Raw genomic sequence first — 22,881 nt, 5'->3', positions numbered from 1 at the left:
TCTTACCACCACCTGTGTTAATAAAGGTCAGGCTGGATCCTCTACTACTCTGGACCTTACCACCTGCTCCCACGGCGAACCAGATGCCCAATGCCAGACAGAATGCATGGCAGGGATTCTCTAATCTTATTGAACGAGTGAAAAAGAGGGAAGATGAGGACAGAGCAATGTCAACGATCTGGGCAGGAGAGCTGGGCGCACACCTGGGCTCTGCCTTTTGTTTTTCGGCCATGGTATCTTAGTTCCCCTACCAGGGATCGAACCCATGCCCCCTGCAGCGGAAGCACAGAGTCTTAACCACTGGACCACCAGGGAAGTCCCTGGGCTCTGCCTCTTAAGGGCGTGTGATTCTTCCCACTCGGGGCCTCGGTTTCCCCATCTGGTCAAAGAAGGTCAACAAGGTGGGATGTATCCATTCCAGCTCTGAAGCTGCAGGATGGTAGAGGGTGAGTTTATATGGGTGGGGTTGGGTGGGTGGAAGGTATCTGTACCCACACCTGGATTTGGATCCTGGCACCTCCACTCACCAGGTGCCTGACCGTGAGGAATGATTTGACCTCTGGAGTCAGTGATAGACTGACCAGCTGGCAGGTATCATGACAATTAACTGAGATTAAAATAATAACAAATTAGCTCAATTATTGAACACTATGTTCCAGACACAGTGCTAAGCATTTCATATCCATTATCTCTTTTTATCTGTCCAAAAACTTTATGGAGTGGGAACTTCAGTCGGTTCTGCTGCAACACTTGTTTTGAACATGTGCATTTGTTCCAGTGGGATTGATCTATTAGGGCAAGAATGAAGCGTAACACAAATTTCACATTTGCTTGTGGTCATTTCATCTGCAAGAAACACTGGGAGAATGAAAAACTGCACCCAGCTGAACCAAGCTGAGCAGGAATTCACAAAACGCACACACCAGTGGGTGGTGACCCACACCATTCCCTTCAGGCGTCTGACCTCAGATAACCCTCCTCCCAGGCGTCATCGTAACTCACAGCTCCATCCAATGCCCACTTGCATGGCAAACATCAGGTCGTTTTCAAAGTAAAGCACCATATTTATTGGAGCACTTAGGTATTTCTGTTTATTCCATTTAACATGTGTAAACCTATACTACTGTATTTTCCTAGGTGCATATCTTTTTGTGTGTGTGTCACTGGTGAAGTTTTTGAGGGTTGGGCCCCAGCCCTATTTCCCCCACAATCGTGTGGTTTTTACTTTGTGATTTCCCATGGTGTGGGGATTTTTAGCAATGCACATGAAGCGTTAGAGCAGAACCAACTGTATTATTATCTCCATTTTACTGTTGAGAAAGCTGAGGCCAAAAGCTTAATGTAATGTGCCCATTCACTAGCATAATGCCTAAACATTAATAATAGTAATATTAGTAATCACAAATAATAACTTTTATCAAATACCTACAATAAGCCAGGCAGTGGCTAAAGTACCTAGAAAGGTCCACTTCATTTGTCCCGACACCCCTGGGATGTAGTATGATCAGTACTCCTATTTTACAGTTGAGGAGACAGAGGCACAGAAGGTTACCCAGCTGGACAGAAGGACAGGCGGATGTCATAACCCCTGGTCCAATCTGTTTGTGATCCGAAGGCCAAGGCTCTTGGGGCCCAGGGAGGAGAATTTATGAGGCACTCGGCTCCCCGTGCCCGGTACTCACTGTTTGATGCTGCTGATGGCATAACCCCTCCCCAGGCACTGGTTGTGCCCTGCTCCCCATGGCATGCTGTAATTCTTCAGTCGCTTCCCATCCTTGTAAAAGTCTTTCTTCTCTGATCCATCAGGGTTCAGGAATCGGTTGTATTTAAATACCTGAAATAGGAAGAAGGTCCCTTTCTGATGCCACCCCCAAAATAGGCATGGACAAAGAAAAATGTATGAGGATGTTCATCACAGTCTTGTTTATAAGAGAGAAAAAATGGAAATAATGTAAAGCCCAACTGATAGGGGACTGGTTAAAAATTATGGCAGCTCTTTATAATGTTGAGCTTGGTCTGTGTGTGCTGACATGGAAAGAACTTTTAAGACTGGTTGTTGAGGGCTTCCCTAGTGGCGCAGTGGTTAAGAATCTGCCTGCCAATGCAGGGAACACAGGTTCGAGCCCTGCTCCAGGAAGATCCCACATGCCGTGGACCAACTAAGCCCGTGCGCCACAGCTACTGAGCCTGCGCGCCACAACTACTGAAGCCCTCACGCCTAGAGCCTGTGCTCCACAACAAGAGAAGCCACAACAATGAGAAGCCCATGCACTGCAATGAAGACGCAATACAGCCAAAAATAAAAACAAATAAATTAATTAATTAAGAAAAATAATAAAAGGACTGGTTGTTGAATGAAAAAAGAAAGTGTTGGAATAACATGTATTGTGTGATCCTGTACTACACACCTGCCTATTCATATGTGTGTGTGTTGTGTGTATGTCTGTAAAGGCATAAATATTATCTATAAAGGACACGCTCCCAACCACTGTTAGAGAACCCTGTGGAACTGGAGAGGAAGTGGAATGAAGATAAGTTTTTACTTTTAAATATATATGTCTATATTTCTATCTTGTAAGTATATATTACTTTTGCAATTTAAAATAAAAGAAATTAAAATTATTTTTAAAAAAGAGAAGGCCAATTTCCTTTGGTTACATTGTAGAGTGGTAATGTGAAGATTGTGTCTGAGCATAGGGCTTTGTTGTACAGAGTAGGTGCTAAATGAAGGATGGGTGGAAGGATAGGTGAATGGACTGGTGGATAGACAGGTGGAAGGGTGAGGTGATGGATGGATGGTTGCATGGATGGATAGATGGATGGATGGATGTTGGGTGGATGGATGGATGCATGGATGGATGGATGGATGCATGGATGTTGGGTGGATGGATGGATGTTGGGTGGATGGATGGATGGATGGATGGTTGGATGGAGGCATGGATGCACAGCACAGAACCTGGCACACAGAAAACATCCAAACCTGTTAAAAATTGTAAAAGTTTGCCCCATCTCAAATTCCAGGGAGAGGTAAAAGTGCTGGGAAGCTGACATTAGAACATTCTGAAAACAGGAAAAATTGCTCAGCTGTCCCCTGCAAAGCGCTTAGTGTGTGCCAGGTGCTATGAAGATCTTGGTGACATGATCACATTTAATCTTCCTGACAACCCTGTGAGGCAGGTGCTATTCTGAGGTCCATTTCACAGGTGAGGAAACAGAGGTACAGAGAGATGAAGTGATCGGGGCAAGGTTCCCCAGCAAACAAAGAGCAGAACTGGCTGCCACTCAGATAGGACAGATCCTGAAGCCACTCATCCTCCCCCACAGCCCCTGGTCTGCCTTTTACCTCTGGGTCTGTGTAGATCTCCGGGTCCTTCTGGGGACTCAGGAAGGGGAAGAGGAGGAGGCGGTCGCCACTTCGCAGGGTGAATTCCCGCCCATCTGCCATGGGCAAGGCCATGTCCACCACGACCTCGCGGGTGATGAAGGGTGCAGCGGTGAGCCTGAGGCTCTCACTCAGCACGCTGTCTGCACAGGGCAGGTAAAAGGGGGGTTCAGCACTGTCCTCTTCCCCACTCGAATGCCACCCCCAGCTCTCATTTTACAGAGGCAGGTGGAAAGGCTCAGAGAGGGTGCATGACTTGCCCACCATCACAAAGCAAGACCCAAAATGGCCAAGTGATGAGATATGATTGCTGCAGTCTTCAGAGACTTTGGACATGAAGGTTTGGGTCTGACCCTAAAAGAAGCTGTGAGGGAAGGTATCTTCCAGGGAGATACCAGAGCAGGCTAGGGAAAGAGCAGGGCCAGCCATATTGGTTGTGTCTGCCTGCCCAGCATACATTCCGTTTCTGGAAACAGTTCCCTGCTTTCTTCTGGGGACCATCCCCTCCCCCACTCTCAGGGGTTGGGCTGTTGATTTCACTAATCAGAGCACCCATGATTGGCTCCAGATGGGCACACGACCCAAAGAGAGCCAAAGAGACACATTCCTGAGGCTCTGGGTAGGAACGTTGCAGAGAAGCACACCCTCCCAGAGCCGGGAACACATCAGCCCGGAGCCACTGGCAGCCATCTTGCCAGCCTGAGACTGGAGTCAACCCAGTGGAAAATGAGGCTGAGGATGGACAAAGACCTGATGGCATTGCTAAAGCACCTGGATCTACCTGTGCCTGAAGCCAGTCCCTCTAGACTTTTTAGTTACCTGCCCCACATGAAGTCCCTTTTCTGCTTCAGCCCATTTAAGTTAGGTGTTTTGCCACTTGCAACAAAAAATCTCCCACTGAGACCATGAAACATGGGTAGTGGAGACCAGGGCATGGAGATGCCAGGTCTATGAAGACAGGAGGCCCAGGGGGACCCTAGGTCAGAGGACACCGATGGACCCTGGACGCTGGGAACCCATGACGGGGAGGGCGGGCTTGGGGGCCCATGATGCCCTGGCCTTTGGGGCTGTCTTGGAGGGTCTGACTGTCTCACCAAGCACAGGCATGCTGTCCAAAACCTTCTGTGGGAGGGCGGTCATCTGCGAAATGGGCTGCTCTACTTGCAAGAGCATAGGCTCAAGCTCTCCGCGGACAGCAGCCAGAGCCTCGGGGGTCCTGAGAAGGAAGAGCAGGACCCAGAAGGCGGCAGGACCCATGTTCCCCTGAAACGAGAAGGCGCCCCCGTTACAGCATCAAGAGCGCAAAGCTGGGCTGGGAGCTCACCAGTCTGTGCCACAGACACAGCCTGGGCCAAGGCACTGCGGCCGGGAGGCCTGGGTTCCCACTCCTGAGGACCCATGTCTATCTTCGGCCTCAGGACACGGCCCAAATATGCTCTGGTGGCTTTGGCCTAGCCCAATGCCTGCTTCAAGGCCACTCTTGGCATCCCTGACCTTGAGCAAAATCATTGATCTGAGGTCACACAGGAAACCTCCATAGCTAATCAGCGAAAATGTCAGTACAAAGTATATCAGTTAAGATTACTGTTAACATCTGAGGATGGATGCATCCTTAGCCCCAATTCCCCAACCTTCCCTGCATGCATGCTTCTTACCGTGTGACTCTGCACTTCCTCACATTAAAGGGGCAGAGCGTATTTCCTCAGCCCCTTGGATTTGGGCTGAGCCATGTGACCTGCTTAGGCCAATAGAACGAGGCAGAATTGACAGAACAGCAGTGCTAAGTCTAGGCCTTAAGAGACCTTGTGGGTTTCTACTTGCCCGGCTAGCTGGCTGGTCCCAAGAGGAAGATGAGAGACACCCGGAGCAGAGCTGAGCTGTCCAGCCGAGCCTGGTCTAGACCAGCTGACTCCCAGCAGACCCACAGACAGGTGAGTTAAATAAACGCTCATCAAGGTATGCCACCGAGTTTTTGTGGTTGGTTGTTATGCAATAATAAGAAACTGGTACAAAATCTGAACGTTTGCTTTCAAACATTTGAGTATTGTGTGCATATATAGCAAAGCAGCAATAATCAATGATGACTGTGAAAGCTATTAGTTTCTTGAACAAAAATTATGTAAAACTTCCCAATAGGTAAATAATTAGGAAAACGGATAAAATTTCTTGCCCCAAGACTTCAGCCTTGGCTCAATATTTTAATACTCCGGTATTCAGCATGTGGCTAAGATATGATGGGGTATCCTTAAATGAACTCTAGATATGGTTGGAATACCAATTAACCTCGATTTGGAGGAAGATTTTTGTCTACCATAAATGACTATCTTATCCAATCTTAATAATGGAATATTAAGGAGTCATCACATATCATGTTTACCCAGAAATTCAATGACAGACGCTATTGCACATGGACGAAAGGACATTTGCACAAGGATATTTCTCACGGTGCTGATGTAACAGGGAAAGATTGGAAGCAACCTCAATAGGAGATCAGTGTGATAAAGGATGACCCATCCATAGGATGATGACACCGGAAGTTGCTAAAAAGGAGCTGACTTTGTGCGTGCCGATATGGGACAGTAGCCAAGATGCACTGAAGCAAGATGCGGGACGGGGCCTCATCGTGCTACCATTTGTGTGTACATTTAAAGAGGGATATATATGAGGAAGCACAGACCATCTCTAGAAGGAGATTCAAGAACCTGGCAACTGAGGTTTCCTCTGGGACAGAAGCTGGGAGGGGAGAGAGGCAGAAAATAAATGCACAAAGGCATCAATGATGGTGAAACAGATTTTCTTTCTCTTTAGCTGCCATGAATTTAGAGGTGCCAGGTGCCCTCATTCAATCTTCCTATCAAGCAGGCACCGTTATCACACCTTCTTACTGAAAAGGAAAACTAAGCATGCCCTAGTCCCTCCCCACTGCCCAGCAGATTGTGGGGGGCTCAGTGGTATCTGTCAAATAAACATCTATGTTCCTTTGGGCTGGGGACCTCCAAAGCAGGCTTGGAGGTGGGCTGGCACAGCCCAGGACCAGGACCAGGCAGAGTTGGGTTCAAATCCCAGCTGCCCACTTCCTGTGACCCTGGACAAGCCACTCCCCTCTCTGGGTTTCAGAACCTCCCTCTTGGTAAAATGGGAATAAATACGTGCCCACTCCTGGGTCGGCCACAAGGAATACGAGCGACTCCCACAGGCTGAGCACACGGTAGGTGTTCAGAAGTGGTCTCCCTCTCTCACCAGCCCCTCCCTCGGGTTCGAGAACCGATGGAGGCCTTGGACTCTCTCTGAGATTTCCTCCAGAGCCTCAGGTCCGGCTGAAACAAGCAAGGTCACTTGCTGTCCATCACTTAAACAGCCAGGGGAATGCAGGCGATAAATAATTCAGCTTTGGGTTAACTCAGTGCCAAGGCCATTTTACCTGCCCAGATGGTCAGATGCGGGCCACCGCTCATTAATTACAAAGCAGGAGTGGGAAACAAGGCTGCTCGGTTAACTTTGCTTTCAGGAAGAAGTTGTGGCAAGTTAGGGAGGTGACGAAGACTGCTTTCCGCCCAGCTGCACCGATGTGTGAGCGTGCATGTGTGTATGATCACACAGCCATGAGATCCTTAGTCCACTACCCTGGAAGCTGAGTGTTCTCCCACAGGACCTTGCCTCAGTTTACGAGGACACTTCTGTCTAATCTCCCTCCCTCTCACTGCAGCAAAAGTCCACCACCCAGCAGCGCCTGTGCTCTGTTCTACCTTTTCTGTGAACGACGGTATCTGACCTCCAGGGGGCGCGCACTGTGAGCCAGACCCGGTGCTCAGCGGCTCACGTGCGCCACCTTGTGGCCTCCTCTCCGCACTGTCAGTCAACTGGAGTGGGGACACCTGCAGCCCTGCCTGCCCCGCACCACTCCCCTGCCTTTGGGTAACAGCAGCCCATTTTCCTTTGGAGAACTACCTCCACTTCATGTGAAGTCCAGTGGATTGTCTGGGGCGAAACTACCCCCTCCAGACGTCAGGTGTGACCATGTGACCCCAGCCTGGGCCACTCAGTCAGTGACGGACTCAGAGGGGACAGGTGACCTGGGCTGGGCCAGTGGGTATCAGACTTGGGGTTTGTGCTGGAATTCACGGGAGAAAGAATCCCTCCTCCATGGGGACTGCCAAGTTGCCAAGAGCTGCTGGTGGCCTTTGCTGCCACCACCTGGGAAAGCCCATCTGAGGCGTGAGAGAACACAGAGGTGAGGGGTGGGAGATCACAGATTACATTTATTTTCATTTTTTTGTGATTAAAATTTTTTTCTAAGGGAATAAAAGAATACTCTAAGTGCAAAGTAGATCCTGGATTGGATCCTGGAAGAGAAAAGGGACAGTAGTGGAAAAACTGGGGAAGTCTGGATAAAGTATGGACTTTCAATTAATAGTAATGTACCAACGCTGATTTCTAGTTTTCCCACATGCACGGTGGTTCTGTAAGAAGTTAACACTGGGAGGAGCTGGGCGAAGCGTATTTGGGAACTCTCTGTACTATCTTTGCAACTCTTCTATAACCTATAATTATCTCAAAATGAAACTACTGAAGGGGAAAAACCCAATTCTGTGCACAGCTATTATTCTTATTACCTCCTCCTTTTGGATGGTGAAATTGAAGCCCAGAAAAGTGAAGTGATCTATTCAAGGTCACACAACTAGTCAGTGGCAGAGCTGGGATTCCACCCGAGTCTGTCTCACTCGAAACACTGCTTTTGCTTTTCATCCTCACGTTGCAGTGCCTCCACGATCACGATCGCGATCATCTCCACTGAGCAGCTGAGCATCTGTAAACCCCGTGCCCATGCAGCTCCCACAGTCCGCCTCCCCCCACTGAGGACCACCCAGGAGTTCCTGCAGCCATGGCTGCTGAGGCCAAGGCAGACGTGGAGAAGGAAGAGAAGAATGAAACTTGACTGATGGGGCCGCGACAGTTAGCGGTGTCAGTCCCAGCACTACCGTGGTCAGCAGAGCCGCCCATTGCCTGACAGCTCAGAGCTGGGAGAGCGGCCCGGACCATGATGGGCCCGCAGAGGCAGGCCTTTGGGAGCTCTCCTCCCTCCGCCCACTCAGCCCACCCCAACCCGGCCCACGTCCCCTAGGAGCCAGCCTCTTCCCCTGCCTGGACCTTGGATCTCAGCCCACCAGGCCCTCCTCTAGCCCCTGGATGCTGGAGACCCCCTGACCCCTCCATCAGCCTAGACCCCAGGTCTGGGGCTCTGGACTCACGGAGCGTTTTCGAGGATCCTGTGAGATGATGTTTGTAAAGTGCTCAGTCGGGTGACTGGCACAGGGTTAAGTGCTCAACAGTATCTTTTGAAATGATTACTCCTCACTCAGATCTGACGACAGCAATCCCAGCTACCATTTCTCAACTCCTTGGAACACTTTTGCAGCTGGCCTCTGGGTGGCGCTCCCTCCGAGCTCCCCTCCCTGGCGGCTCCTCGTCTCCCTTGCTGGCTCTCCTCATCTTTCCGACCCCCACGCTGGAGAGGCCCAGGGCTTGGCCCGCTTCTCCATCCACCCTTGAACAACCATCTCTGCGCTGTCAACCCCCCAACATGTCCAGCCTGGACCTTAACCCTGGACCCCAGACTCTTCTTTTCTCCAGGCGCTCCTACCTGCCCGCTCTCCAGCTAGAACTCAACATGCCCCAAACAAACCCCCGACTTTCTCCCCCAGAAGTCACTCCTTCCACCATCTTCCTCAACTTCAGCCTTCCTGCTACCCACGCCCAAGCCTGGAGTCATCCTGGTTGACATCTTCTCCTAATGTCCCATCCAAGAGCAAAGCCTGTTGACTCTACCTGGAAATATGTCCAGAAGCCAATCCCTCTCCCTTCTGCCCTCTGGTCCAGCACCATCCTCTCTTGCCTGGATATTGCTGCGGCCTCCTCCCTGGTCTCCTTGCCTCCACTCCCCCCACTACAGTCTATTCTCAGCAATGCAGCCAGAATGACCCCTCTAAAGCAGAAGGCAGGCCATGTCACTCCTCTGCTCACAGCCTTTAAAGGGTTTCCATTTCAGAGGAAGAGCCAAAAGTGCTCCCCATGGCCTACAGGGTCCTGCATGGTCTGGCTCCTGCTACCTCCCTGCCGCATCACCCTCATCCCCACCTCAGGGCCTTTGCACTTGCTGCCCACCCCCTCCCCCATCCTACACAGCTACATGGCTCACTCTCTCACTTGCTTTGAGGTTCTGCTCAGATGTCACCCTCTCGGTGAGGCCTTCCTTGACCACTCAAAAAAGCAGGCCCTCCTCGCTCCTGCCGCCATCCCTTTTCCCTGCTTTATCTGTTCTCCACAGAACTTACGATCTGTAATACATTTTACATACTTCCGTGTTTAGTAATTGTCTGTCTTCTCCCACCACGATGTCAGCTCCTTAAGGGCAGGGGTCTTTGTTCTGCTCACTGCTCTCTTCCCAGCCTCTAGAATGGTGCCTGGCACACAGTGGGCCCTCACTAAGTATTTCTTGAATATGTTTACTGAGCACTAGTTACCTGCCAAGCACAGTTACAGGATTTTACGTGGATTGCTTCCTTTCATCCTCCCCACAACGCCTTGAGGAAGGTCCTGCCGTCTCTATTTTACGGAGGAGTAAAGCGAGGCACTAAGAAGGGACTGACTTGCCAAGTGGTGGTAAAGTCAGGATCCAAGTTCAGGCAGGTTGTCCACAGAGCCTGTGCCCCAAACCACTGGGATACCCAGCCTCTTGGCCCTACTCTCAAAAGACTCGAGATCTTGAAGGGTCTTCCACCTGCCTGAATTCTGGACGCTGCCAACAACTCAGTCTCAGAGGACACCCTGACCCCAGCTCTTGCCCAGTTCTCCTGGCCCCGCCAAAGGCTGTTTGCCGGGCTTGCTGCCAGTCAAGCCCCTAGGCCAGCATCCGGTTCTGCTGACAGAGGTCATTTCCATAGGGGATTATGGGGACAGTTTGGAGTCCCAAGTCACTGCCCATAAATATGTTATCAGACACTAATGGGGCCCCAACTGCTGAATAAACCCAGCCCCCAACCCTTCCCAGCCTCTGCCTGCAAGGACAGTTAATGGCTCTGGGAAAAAACTAAAAATAAGTCGTAAGTCAATGGGAGAGGAATTACCCAGAAATGTCAGCCTGTGTAACTGTCACTGCCGAGGTGGGGCCCAAAGAAGGAGGGGCTCACGGTTGGGGCGAGGGCAGCAGCCAGGCCTGGAGATGCGGCAACCTCAGCCCTGCTTTCTCTCACTCCAGTATCTAGTCCTTCACCAGCTTCACTGGCCCTGTGTTCCCTTGGTTTCCAGAATCTATCCACTTCTTCCTCATCTCCATGGCCACCACCTCCCCTTCCTGGAATACTCTATCCCCACATCTTCCCCCAAGTCCCCAAATCTAGATCTTTCTTATCATCCAGGGTTCAGCTCAGTCATCTCCTCCTCAGAGAGGCCACCCTGGCCAGAGTAGACCTCCAGGACCTATCTAGTCATGACCCTGTTTTATATCCTGCCTATCAGCATCTAAAATCACCCTATATCTCTTTCCCTGATGTCTGCCCCACCCCGGCCCCTGACTGAAACAGAAGCAACACAGAGCAGGGTCTTTGAGGTCCATGGTAAGTACTCAGTGGAACTTTTAAATGAGTCTTCAAGATAACTGGTCTGCATACTTCAATAATCTCAAGGTCGCAAAAAACAACTAAAGGCGCCAAAACTGTTCCATATCAAAGAAAACTAAAAAGGCAGAATGACTAAATGCAGTGTGTGATCCTGAGTTGGATGCTGGACCAAGATGAGCCATAAAGAGTATTATTAAGACAACTGGCAAAATTGGAATGTGGACTGTATATTAGATAATGATCCTGTATCTGGGTTAACTGTCCTGAATTTGATCACTGTGCTGATCAAATGATGATGTAAGGGAATATTCTTGCTCCTGGGAGATGCACGCTGAAGTAATTAGGGGCAAAGAATCATGATGTCTGCAACTAATTTGCAAATGGTTCAATAAGATACGCACAGTAGGAGACAGAGAGAAAGCAAATGTGGTCAAATGTTTAAAATTGGGGAATCAAGGTGAAGTATATATGAGTTCATTAAACTATTCATACAGCTTCTCTGTAAGTTTGATGTTTTTCCAAATTAAAAACATATATATCGAATGAATGATCCTGTTCATGATCCTGTTCGACAGTTAAGAGAGTCAGGGAACTGGGGCAGACAGCTGGGTGTGTGCGCACCTACCCACAGCCATACTCACAGTGGCACACTCTCACACATGTACACCTACATGCACCAGGATGTGAGCGCCCATGCAGGCACATGCATACGTGCTCGCAGGCATGTGCCTAAGTGTGCCTGATGGCACACACGCACATGAGTGCACACACGCCACACAAGCACTCATATGCACAGCCTCACGTCCACACCTGCACACACCCACCTGTGTGGCCCAGAGCTGCAGCACCAGAGCCCGCGCCTGCATCTCCTCCGACACGCCCATCTCCTCCAGGTGCAGCAGGTAACTCTCCAGCCATTTGCTCCGGTGGGCCCGAGTGGCCAGCCTGGCTGGGGACAACAGCTTCCACAGGCGACCTTTGACCCTGCACACCTGGTCCTTATCCCCTGCAGGGACGGAGCACAGAGGATGAGGGTTACAGATCCACCTCCAGCCCAGGGTCACCCAGCCCTGACCTCCCATTAGGCCAAGGGTCTTCCAGGTGTCACCCCAGGGGATGGGGAGTTCCTGTGGGAAAGAGGCGACAGGGACCCAGCCCTTAAATGCTGGCCTGGCCCAGAGGAAGTACTCAGTCAACATTTGCTAAATGAATGGGCTTCTCAGCACAGCAGGGGGAGGGGCAGGAAACAGGGAGCCACATTCTCCCTTCCTGGGGTCTGATCCCAGAGGAACACCAGCCCATGTGGGTGGGGAGACCCTGAGAGCACACTCAGCACAGCGTCACTCAGGGGTAACAACCAAACTGACCACCAAGAGGGGACAGGTTGGTCTGGGGTCTCAAACTCAACTACTACCTGCAGGAAAGGCAGGTAAAGTGAATGAGGGAGGAGGGACAGGAAGGGGCCCAACGGGAGGGTCGGGTGGCTCCACTCAGCTCCACCGACCAGCCCAGCCCAGCCAGGGAGCCTGGGTTTCTAGAAGAAACTGAAATCCAGATGTTCAGGGGAAATCTTCTCATGTGTTTTAAAGTTAGCATCTCAGTAAGAAATTTTTAATCACCACACAGGCCACAAAAGCATCTCAAGTTAAACTGGCTCACGGATCACCAGTAAACACCATTAAATAAACGATGGCGTGTTTACATTCTGGAAAACCGTGAAGCAGTGAAAACCAATGAGGAAGTTCTTTATGTCCAGCCCTCACCGGGCCCACACAGGCAGACCATTGAAGGAATAAAGTCAGATGCTTATTTATTTATTGTATTAATGCTACAAGATGATGCTGTATTGACATATATATATGTGCAAATATAAGACTTGGCTGTTCCAAAATCACTCCTTGGAAACGGGGGAGTCGCTTGGATTGCTACAAAATTCCAAAGTACTAGAAACTCTCTCATTGACTTTTTTGAGCCACAAAGCAGTGTTTCAGGAAGGTCCATCCACCCAGTGGCTCTAAACCAGGCTGCACGTTACAGGATGTAAAACGTAGGCGACACTTATTCAAGTGCATTAGTTACGTTTTCAAATAATATGCTCCCTATGCTTTTCTGCAACCTCTAGACACTTTCAGGTGACATACTTCTCAATTTAAACCAGTGAGGCCAATTGTTATCTGAAATACATGATTTTCCTCTTTCCCAAATTTTCAGGTACTGGAGCATCACCAGGCAGGTTTAAATCTCTGGCTGCTCAGGTCCCCACCCCACCCCCACCAATCTCATCAGAATCTCTGGGGGTGCGGCCCAGGCACACGGAGATTTTAAACAGGTGGGTGCAGGGTGCAGGAGGTGCTGAAGCCACCTCAGTTGATGCTGGTTCTAGATGCTTACTTACAGGACCGATCTGATGAGATTGATAACAAAAGGAGGTAAAGGGCTTCCCTGGTGGCGCAGTGGTTAAGAATCCGCCTGCCAATGCAAGGGACACGGGTTCGAGTGCTGGTCTGGGAAGATCCCACATGCCACGGAGCAACTAAGCCCGTGAGCCATGGCCACTGAGCCTGCGCTCTAGAGCCCGTGAGCCACAACTACTGAGCCCACGTGCCTAGAGCCTGTGCTCCGCAACAAGGGGAGCCACTGCAATGAGAAGCCCGCATACCGCAACGAAGAGTAGCCCCTGCTCACCGCAACTAGAGAAAGCCCACGCGCAGCAACGAAGACTCAATGCAGCCAAAAACAAATAAATTAATTAATTAATTATAAAGAGAGAAAAGAATCAAAATAAAATTAAATTAAAATTTTTAAAAAAGGAGGGGAAATTTAACGCAGATTTAGAAATGACTGGCATTTTTTAAGGTCTGACAGCACAAGTGCAGGTCTTGAATGTCACTGTAAATACGGCTTTTAAGGATGACTTTCAAAAGCAATGCAGTATGCAAAGACAACCGACAGAATGGGAGAAAATATTTGCACATCATACAGATACTTGTATACACCCATGTTCATAGCAGCATTATTCACAATAGTCAAAAGGTCGAAATAACCCGTGTCCATCAACAGATGAATAGGTAGATGAGAGGTGGCATAACCATACAATGGAATATTATCCGGTCTTAAAAAGAAGGGCATTCTGATGCACGCTACAGCAGGGATGAATCCTGAGAACGTTATCCTAAGTGAAATAAGGCAGACACAAAAAGAGAAATATTGCATGATTCCACTTATACGAGGTACTCAGAACAGGCAGATTCATAGAGACAGAGAGTAGGATACAGGTTAATAGGGGTGGAGGGAGGGAGAGATGGGGCGTTATTATTTAATGGATACAGATCTTCTGGTATGATGAAAAACTTCTGGAAATACATAATGGTACGGCTACACAACATTGTGAAGGTTATTTATTGAATTTTATACTTAAAATGGTTTAAATGGTAAATTTTATGTTATATATATTTTACCACCACTAAGAAAACAGGAAGATATGTGAACGTCATTTGGCAAATGAGCCAAAGATGGTGGTGTATAATAAAAAATTGGATTGGCAAAAAAACAAGTAAAAAAAAAATATAGCAGTAATTTGATCAAATCTGCTTAACATTTGGAGAGCTCTTAGAACAGTGCAGGATACACGAAATCTTACACAAGAGTTAGCTCTTGCTACTCTACCTTGTTAGAAAAAGGCAAAGTGTCTACATCAGTGTGTTTACTATGCACTTGTGGGCAAAAGAGAAAAACAAGAATATAGCACATTTGCTTGTATCTGCGTAAAGGAACTCTGGAAGGATCCACGAGAAACTAATAAAAGCAGCCAATTGTGGAGAGTGGGAATTGGGTGGAAGGAGGGATGACAAGAAGGGAGGGGAGACTTTTCACTGTTACTATTTTATATTTTCAATGTTTGAACCACGTGAAACATATTCAAAATCTGGCACCACCCCCATCCCTGCAAAACATTTCCAGCGAAAGATCACAGATTCATAGACTTACAGATTCAAAAAGCTCATTCTGTATTTCAAACAGATGATCGGGAGTGAAGAAGAGGGGTTCTGAAAAACTGAGTTTGGTGACTCCACCTGGGGTCCCGCTGATGGGGAAGACGCAGGTGTCAAAGGTGGAGTCTGAAAAAGCCAATTCCTGAAATGTGAGCATGGGAAGAAAGCAACATTTCTAAACGGTTAGTTTCTATAACATGTGAGCTTAACAAGGGAGGCTCAACAAAATCAATAAGGAGACATCGGGGCTCCCCTGGTGGCGCAGTGGTTGGGAGTCCGCCTGCCGATGCAGGGGACACGGGTTCGTGCCCTGGTCCGGGAAGATCCCACGTGCCGTGGAGCGGCTGGGCCCCTGAGCCATGGCCGCTGGGCCTGCGCATCCGGAGCCTGTGCTCCGCAACGGGAGAGGCCACAACAGTGAGAGGCCCGCGTACCGAAATAAATAAATAAATAAGGAGACGTTATTTCATTTCCAGTCCTAATTATTTCCATGTTTAGGTCGACCAAAAAAACAAAGCACGACAAAACAAAAAAACTTTCCCACTGGGAAAACCAGGGTTTGCTGTGTATTGAGATCAGAGTATAATTGGGGCTCGTACTGTATTTTACCACGTGGAGGAGGGTCTAGAACTGCTCTGTCCAGGAAGGAAGCCACAAGCCACATGTGCTTACTGAGTACATGAAATGTGGCCGCCTGGAACTGAGACATGCTATGAGTAAAAAGTACACCCCAGATTTCAAGTCTTGCATGAGAAACAAAATGTAAAATATCGCAAGAATTTTTATACTAATTACATGCTGAAATGCTAATATCTTAGATACACTGGGTTAAAGAAAAAACATAATATTTTTTATATTTTAAAAAATTGATTTATATTTTATAAAATTGATTTCACCTCTTCCTTTTTTTTTAATGCGTCTACTAGAAAATTTAAAATTACATATATGACTGGCATTCTGTTTCTACAGGATAGCACTGTTCTAGCAGGATAACACCAAACTGATAACAATGGTTACCTTGGTGATAGATGTAGAGGGAGCGTGGTCAAAAGAGAATTTGCCTTTTCTGTAATATTTGATTGTTTTTTCCACAAGTTAACAGCCCAAACTCTGGAGCAGAGTGCCTGACCTTGAACAAGGCACCTCACCTCTGAACACCTCAGTTTTCTTACCTATAAATTGAGGTAAGAGTACTCATCACATAGGGTTATACAGGGATTGAATGCATTAACATATAAAGTCCAAAGAGGGATGCCTAGCACAGGCCTAATAAACATTAGCTATATTATTAAACAAAGCTTAATGAATGTTAGTAAATTATTAGTCCAAGGAGAATATATTCATGTATTATTTCTATAAGTAAGAAATAATAATAAATTGTGAGGTAACGAACACCCAGTTTGCAGCCATAGAGACCCAGGTTGAAATCCCAGCTCAGCCCCTTCCTAGAAGGATGATCTTGGGCAAATCACTTTGTATCTCTGAGTCTCAGTTCCCCATCTGTAAAATGGAGGCAACCTGGCTCACAGGATCATTAGGAGGACTCAAAAAGATCACACACAGAACGCACTCTGTACTGGCAGGGGTTTGGTAAGTTGTACTTGCTACATTCCTGCCATTTTTTTTTTTTTTTTTTTGCAGTACGCAGGCCTCTCACTGTTGTGGCCTCTCCCACTGTGGAGCATGGGCTCCGGATGCGCAGGCTCAGCGGCCATGGCTCACGGGCCCAGCCGCTCCGCGGCATGTGGGATCTTCCCGGACCGGGGCACGAACCCGTGTCCCCTGCATCAGCAGGTGGACTCTCAACCACCGTGCCACCAGGGAAGCCCATCCTGCCATTTTTATAAGGTATTATTCATCAGCCCCAGTGTAATGACTCAACGCTGTGAATCAGAACTGGCCGGCTCATGTGACAGGTAACTTGGTCAGAGGCAGGAGAAACAGGTTTGATGTCAGACCTCCCATGCTGTGTGGGCTTGGCTGAGGCCCTGTCCATCTCTGGGCCTCAGTCTCTCCATTTGTAAAGCAAGAGGACTAGGCATGGAAACACCTCTGACCACTGGAGACCTGAGGGTACAGTTCAGAGAGGCCCCCAGCAGAGACATGTTTTTTTTTTTTAAAAGCCTTGTGTTTTACCTTTAAAATGCATTTGATTTTTGCATTAGACCCTGTGATTCTTTAATATAAGAATGCTTTTTTTCCCCCAAACAATATTTAAATAAATAATAATAATCCAGTGAAATGATTATTCCAGAAAGAAGCAGTATGCTTAGTTTGGGGCTCTAACTCCCTACTGCCCCCCAACTCCCTCCTGTATGAGAAGCACCAGACTCAGTGGTCTAAGGGTCTCCAAAAGGGTCAATTTTCTTTTAAAATGTTTACATTTCTAAAAGCAGAGGAGGAATAATGCATGTAAATGGTAAACAACAACAACAATAATAATAAAAGAGAAAGAAGGAAAGAAACTCTAAGAGTTCAAATGGGTGTGAGATTCTCTCCATCCCATCTCAGCTTTCCCAGAGGCAAAAATCTATAAATGTTCCCACATTTAAACACAAACACACACACACCCCCATACCCTCTGTTCTGCACCTTTTTCATAACAGTAGATTTCAGCCTATAGCAGTATATCCCATTACTTTCTACAGTTGCATATCTTTCCTTTGTGTGAAAGCATAATTTATTTCATCAGCTACTACGGGGGACATTTAGGTTGTTTTTAGGATTTGCTAAAACAAGTGACATGCTAATGAATATCTGTGGATCCGTAGACACATGCAAGCATTTCTGTGGGGTAATTCCAAGAAGTGGAAGTACAGGATCAAAGGAATGTGTACTTTATATGTTGATAGTTTCTACCAAATCACTCTTCGAAAGAAGCTGCATAGCCTCACATGCCCACAACCAGGTCTGAGGGCCGTTCTGCACCTCAGCCTCCAGTCCCTAGCTGAGAAACCTTCCCCAACATCGCCACCTGCTGCCCATACTGGGAAGTGCAGCCTTCCCATACCCAGCCCAGAGCTGCTCCCAGAAAAACAAGGAGAGTTCCCCTCTGCATCTACACAGACTCCCCTGCAGCATCTGTATGGAGGAAACGGCAGCAGAGAAACTACTCTTTCCTGGAGAAGCAATCCATGCCGGCACGTGTCAGTGCTTTATGCACTAGCTTTTGCAAGCAGACAGACCAAGTTTCCATTTTGCTGGCTCTGCCATCTACCAGCTGTGTGTCTATGACAAGTGACTTCACCTTTCTGAGCCTCAGTTTCTTTACCTGCAAAATGAATTTAATAATACCAACTTTCCAGCACTGATGGCAGGATTCAATAAGATAAGGAGTTGTCTCTAAAAAGATATTAAGAGTCATGAACAGGCAACTCACAAAGAGGAAAAGCAAATGGCTGGTAACACTAAAAGATGTCTCATACAGTAGTCAGGGAAATGCCCATAAAGCCAGATGCCCTTTTTTGCCCATCAGATTGGCAAGGATTTAAACACCTATAATTGCACGTTGACAAGGTGGTGGGGAAATGCAAATTAAAACAAGTTACCCACCTCTGTCCATTAGATTGGCAAACAAATGGAAAGACTGAAAAAATCTGGTGGGGAATGAGCAGACTCCTTTCCTTTGGGTAGGCATATGAATTGCTCCATGGTTTTGGAAATGATGTGGCAACAGCTAATAAAAATTTTAGGGCTTCCCTGGTGGCGCAGTGGTTGAGAGTCTGCCTGCCGATGCAGGGGACAGGGGTTCGTGCCCCGGTCCGGGAGGATCCCACATGCCACAGAGTGGCTGGGCCCGTGAGCCATGGCCGCTGAGCCTGCGCGTCTGGAGCCTGTGCTCCGCAACGGGAGAGGCCACAACAGTGAGAGGCCCGCGTACCGCAAAAAAAATAAATAAATAAAATAAATTTTAATGTGCATGCCCTTTGACCCAGCAAACCCACTTCCAGGAAACTGTTAGAGAGAAATAAAATCACCAGATGGTAGAAGAGATACAAGTACAAGGAAATACTATAACAGTAACACACATGAAAAAGGAAACAATTATAAATATCAATTGGAGGGGGACGGCGGCCTAAATATTGACCTCTACTTCGCTATATTCATTTTTGCTTGAGTTAGTTTTATCACAGATTTTCTGGGGTTTTCTGGGTATAGCATCAGATTATCTGCAAATAGGGATACTTTTATTTCTTCTTTACTCATTCTTATATTGGTAATTGATTTCTCTTATCTAAGTGCATTGGTTAATGCCTCTAGATGTTTGTATTGACAAGGGAGACTGTATATCGTTAGGTTAAAAAAATAAGTTGCAGTTAATAGATATAATCCCTTTCTATAAATACACAGTGACACTTTAGATACATATATTTGTCTCCATTTTCAAAATAGAGTATCCCTACAAAACACTGTGAAGGGATACATCAGCATGTTAACGTTGGTTTCCATAGGAAGCTGAGCTTGGAAGACTGAGTATTATTACTTTTTACTGTCTACATCTACCACAAGAATATGTTTCTTTTTTTTTTTTTTTTTTTGCGGTACGCGGGCCTCTCACTGTTGTGGCCTCTCCCGTTGTGGAGCACAGGCTCCAGACGCGCAGGCTCAGCGTCCATGGCTCACAGGCCCAGCCACTCCGCGGCATGTGGGATCTTCCCAGACCGGGGCATGAACCTGTGTCTCCTGCATCGGCAGGCAGACTCTTAACCACCAGGGAAGCCCTCTTTTTTAATTTAAACAATCTAATGTGTTAAAGTTTCATTCTTAAAAATATATAAATAAATGAAATGGGGTCATGAGCTGTTGTGAGCACTGAATGAGACAATGTTTAACCTGGTATCTGGCACCAAAGAAAATGCTCAACAAGTAGTGTTTTTTCTTTATTACCTCAGCCAATCCTAACAGCCACCTTCTAGGAAGATCCTACTGTTCTTCCCATTTTACAGATGGGATCACTGAGGCACACAGAGATTACATAAGAGCCAGTAAACCACCTCAAGCCACCTGAGCCCAGAGTCTGTCTCGACCACTGCCTTCAACTGCTCCTCCGGAGAAAAGACCTAGGGCAAAAAGAAGTTAAGTAGGGACTTCCCTACTCTTAATTTCCCTATTCTTAACAACTGTGGCACAGTAGTTAAGAATCCGCCTGCCAATGCAGGGGACACGGGTTCAAGCCCTGGTCCGGGAAGATCCCACATGCCACGGAGCAACTAAGCCCATGTGCCACAACTACTGAGCCTGAGCTCTGCAGCCCACAAGCCACAACTACTAAGCCCACGTGCCACAATTACTGAAGCCCATACACCTAGAGCCTGTGCTCTGCAACAAGAGAAGCCACTGCAGTGAGAAGCCCGTGCACCCCAGCGAAGAGTAGCCCCCACTTGCTGCAACTAGAGAAAGCCTGTGCGCAGTAACAAAGACCCAACGCAGCCAAAAAATTTTAAATTAATTAATTAAAAAAAAAAAAAGAAGTTAAGTAACTTGCCCCAAATCACCAGCAAGGAAGCAGCACAGTAGGGATTTGAATTCAGGTCTTGTTGCAAGTACCTGAGACCAGGACACACAGTTATTTCTCAGCCTTCCTACAGCACCTGTCATACATGCAGTGTCCCAGCCTCACTGGAGATTCAGATTCAAATGGACCATGATGGGGCTGGGTGACTTGTCTTATTAACGAGGACCCCAGAGGATTCTTCTCACTGGGGAAGTCCGAGACACAGTGGCCAGGGAAGAATGCAGTCCAGTGGTTCCTATGGCCCTGGCACTCTGAATCCAGCAGGAAGCTCTTTACCAATATTGAGTCCACAGAAATGAATGACGTGGGTTTTTACCAACCGATGTGGAAAGTTCTAGATGTGGAGTTCAGTGAAAATGCTAAGTAGCAGAACAATGCCTCTCCAGTGTGCTAGGTTGATGTTATAAAAGCACAGGGCTGACAACTAAGAGAAACGAAGGCATGTGTGCTCAGAAAGACATGCTCAAGAATGTTCTTAACAAGCTAACCCAACCAGAAACCAGAACCCACCAAGATGTCCATCAGCCAGGAATGGATGACAAATTGTGGTTATTACACTAATGAAATACTTCACAGCAACGAAAAAGAACAAACAATAGATACATTCAACCTGCATGAATCTTACACACATGAAGCTGAGTGAAAGAAATCAGACATGAAAGGGCACATGTTGTATGATTCGTTTTAAAGGAAGTGTGAGAACAGGTAAAACTAAGCTGAGGTGAAAGAAATCCATACAGTGGCTAACTCTGGGGGGTGGATACTACTGGGAAAGGGCATAAAAAGTTTAGATTTACCTCTAAGCTGTGCATTTAGGACATGTGTGCTTTCCTGTACATAAATTATACCTCAGTAAAAAAGAGAAATTAAAAACCTTAAAAATAGAAAAAAAAAATGACACACAACTCTGTGTGCGTGTGTGTGTGTGTGTGTGTGTGTGTGTGTGTGTGTGTTTAGAGAGAATTCTGCAGGATGTACTCCAAGCTAGTAATAATGGTCACCTCTGTGGATGGGAGCGGGAGTGGTGGGCTGGGATGGGAAGAAGTTGGAGAATTCTTTTATTGTTCCCTTTAAATTATTCTATATGGCTTGAATTTCTTATAATCAGCATAAACTACTTGTAAAAAATTCTAGAGCAAATTAAATCATAAAACTAGAAAAGGAGCATACACACACACACACACACACACACACACTCAAGGTCTCCAGGCCCCACTCTAGATGTGCTGTATCAGAATTTCCACCAGGAACCCCAGCTCTAGTCCAAGCCCTGCCTCCCCACCACTCTGCTCTTGCATACCCCAGTGACGGGGATCTCACTACCTTTAAGGGCATTAGAACGTCTTTCCTCCTATGTTATCTATGATCCTCCCTCTCTGGGTCCCTCCATTAGCCCCACCACCCACCAGGGCCCCCATGGCGCTTACCCACTGACAGGGAGCCACGTGCCAGTTTGGGGAGCAGCAGGTCAAGCTGGCGGAAGGTGTGGAAGACGTCGGCTGAGTGGACGCGGTCCTGGGCCTGGCTCTCCTGGGTGTGTGGCGGTGCCTCGACACCGTACAGAGTCAGGTAGCCGGCTCTGGGGGCGGCAAACAGCTGGTCAGGGGGTTGTCTTTGGATACTCCCGGCCGAACCCTCCCAGGGCTGCCTACACGTTTTCTTCATTTGTACACCTGAGGAGCACCTGATTTTCCTACCATGTGTCAGGGACCTCTCTGGGCCACAGCGTCAGCAGAGAAGAAAACAGACAAAACCCTCACACACCCATGGAGCCAACACTCTAATGAGGGAGACAGACATACAGAGAAACGAGTGGATGAATCATAGGTCAGCTGGGGCTCAGAGGGAGGGACAAAGAGGGAGGGGGTGGGGAGGGCTCTCGGTGAAGGATGAGAAGGAGCCAGCGTGGGAGGAGCAGAGGGAGCGGCCTGAGGCGCAGGGAAGAGCCAACCTCCTGCGGCAGGAAGGAGGCAGAGTGTGGAGGCGCTACCCGGAGGCTGGCGAGCAGAGCAGAGTGAGGGGTGGCCAGTGGGGCAAGATGGGGGCACCGATCAGGAAAGGAGGCTCCTGCCCCTGGAGATGGAGTCAGGGTGGGCTCCCTGGAGGAGGCAGGTCTGAGCTGAGACCTGCAGGATAAGCAGGGGAAAGGGGTTCGGGCAGAGGGCATGGTCCCCGCAAAGGCCCAGAGCCAAGGGAGCAACCACAGCCAGGTCAGGGCGCTGCCAGGTACTGCCGGCTCAGGTGCTGGACTGGAGAGTGAGGGGCCGGCGCGGAGCACCCTGGGAGTCTGCGTACACACACACACACACACACACACACACACACACACACACACACACACACACACACACACACACACACACACACACACACACG

The 22,881-nt window shown here is 48.1% G+C and overlaps 1 protein-coding gene across 2 annotated transcripts in view; it reads right to left on the bottom strand.

The window, feature by feature from the left end:
• The window catches only part of PTGIS (prostaglandin I2 synthase), a 43,523-nt gene that overhangs the window by 4,153 nt on the left and 16,489 nt on the right, over positions 1-22,881 (bottom strand). For both annotated transcript variants that reach the window (XM_027087041.1, XM_027087040.1), the window contains 5 exons: positions 21,933-22,084; positions 11,823-12,004; positions 4,477-4,645; positions 3,344-3,525; positions 1,683-1,834 (listed from right to left, as the gene is read on the bottom strand). In XM_027087041.1, coding sequence (XP_026942842.1) covers positions 1,683-1,834; positions 3,344-3,525; positions 4,477-4,645; positions 11,823-12,004; positions 21,933-22,084 — 837 coding nt within the window. The remainder of the gene's footprint in view (positions 1-1,682; positions 1,835-3,343; positions 3,526-4,476; positions 4,646-11,822; positions 12,005-21,932; positions 22,085-22,881) is intronic.

This window comes from Aethalodelphis obliquidens, unplaced genomic scaffold (assembly GCF_003676395.1).
Source record: "Aethalodelphis obliquidens isolate GAN/ISIS:26980383/991018 unplaced genomic scaffold, ASM367639v1 scaffold57, whole genome shotgun sequence".
NCBI lineage: Eukaryota > Metazoa > Chordata > Mammalia > Artiodactyla > Delphinidae > Aethalodelphis > Aethalodelphis obliquidens.
This window is presented reverse-complemented; position numbering and strand designations above follow the sequence as displayed.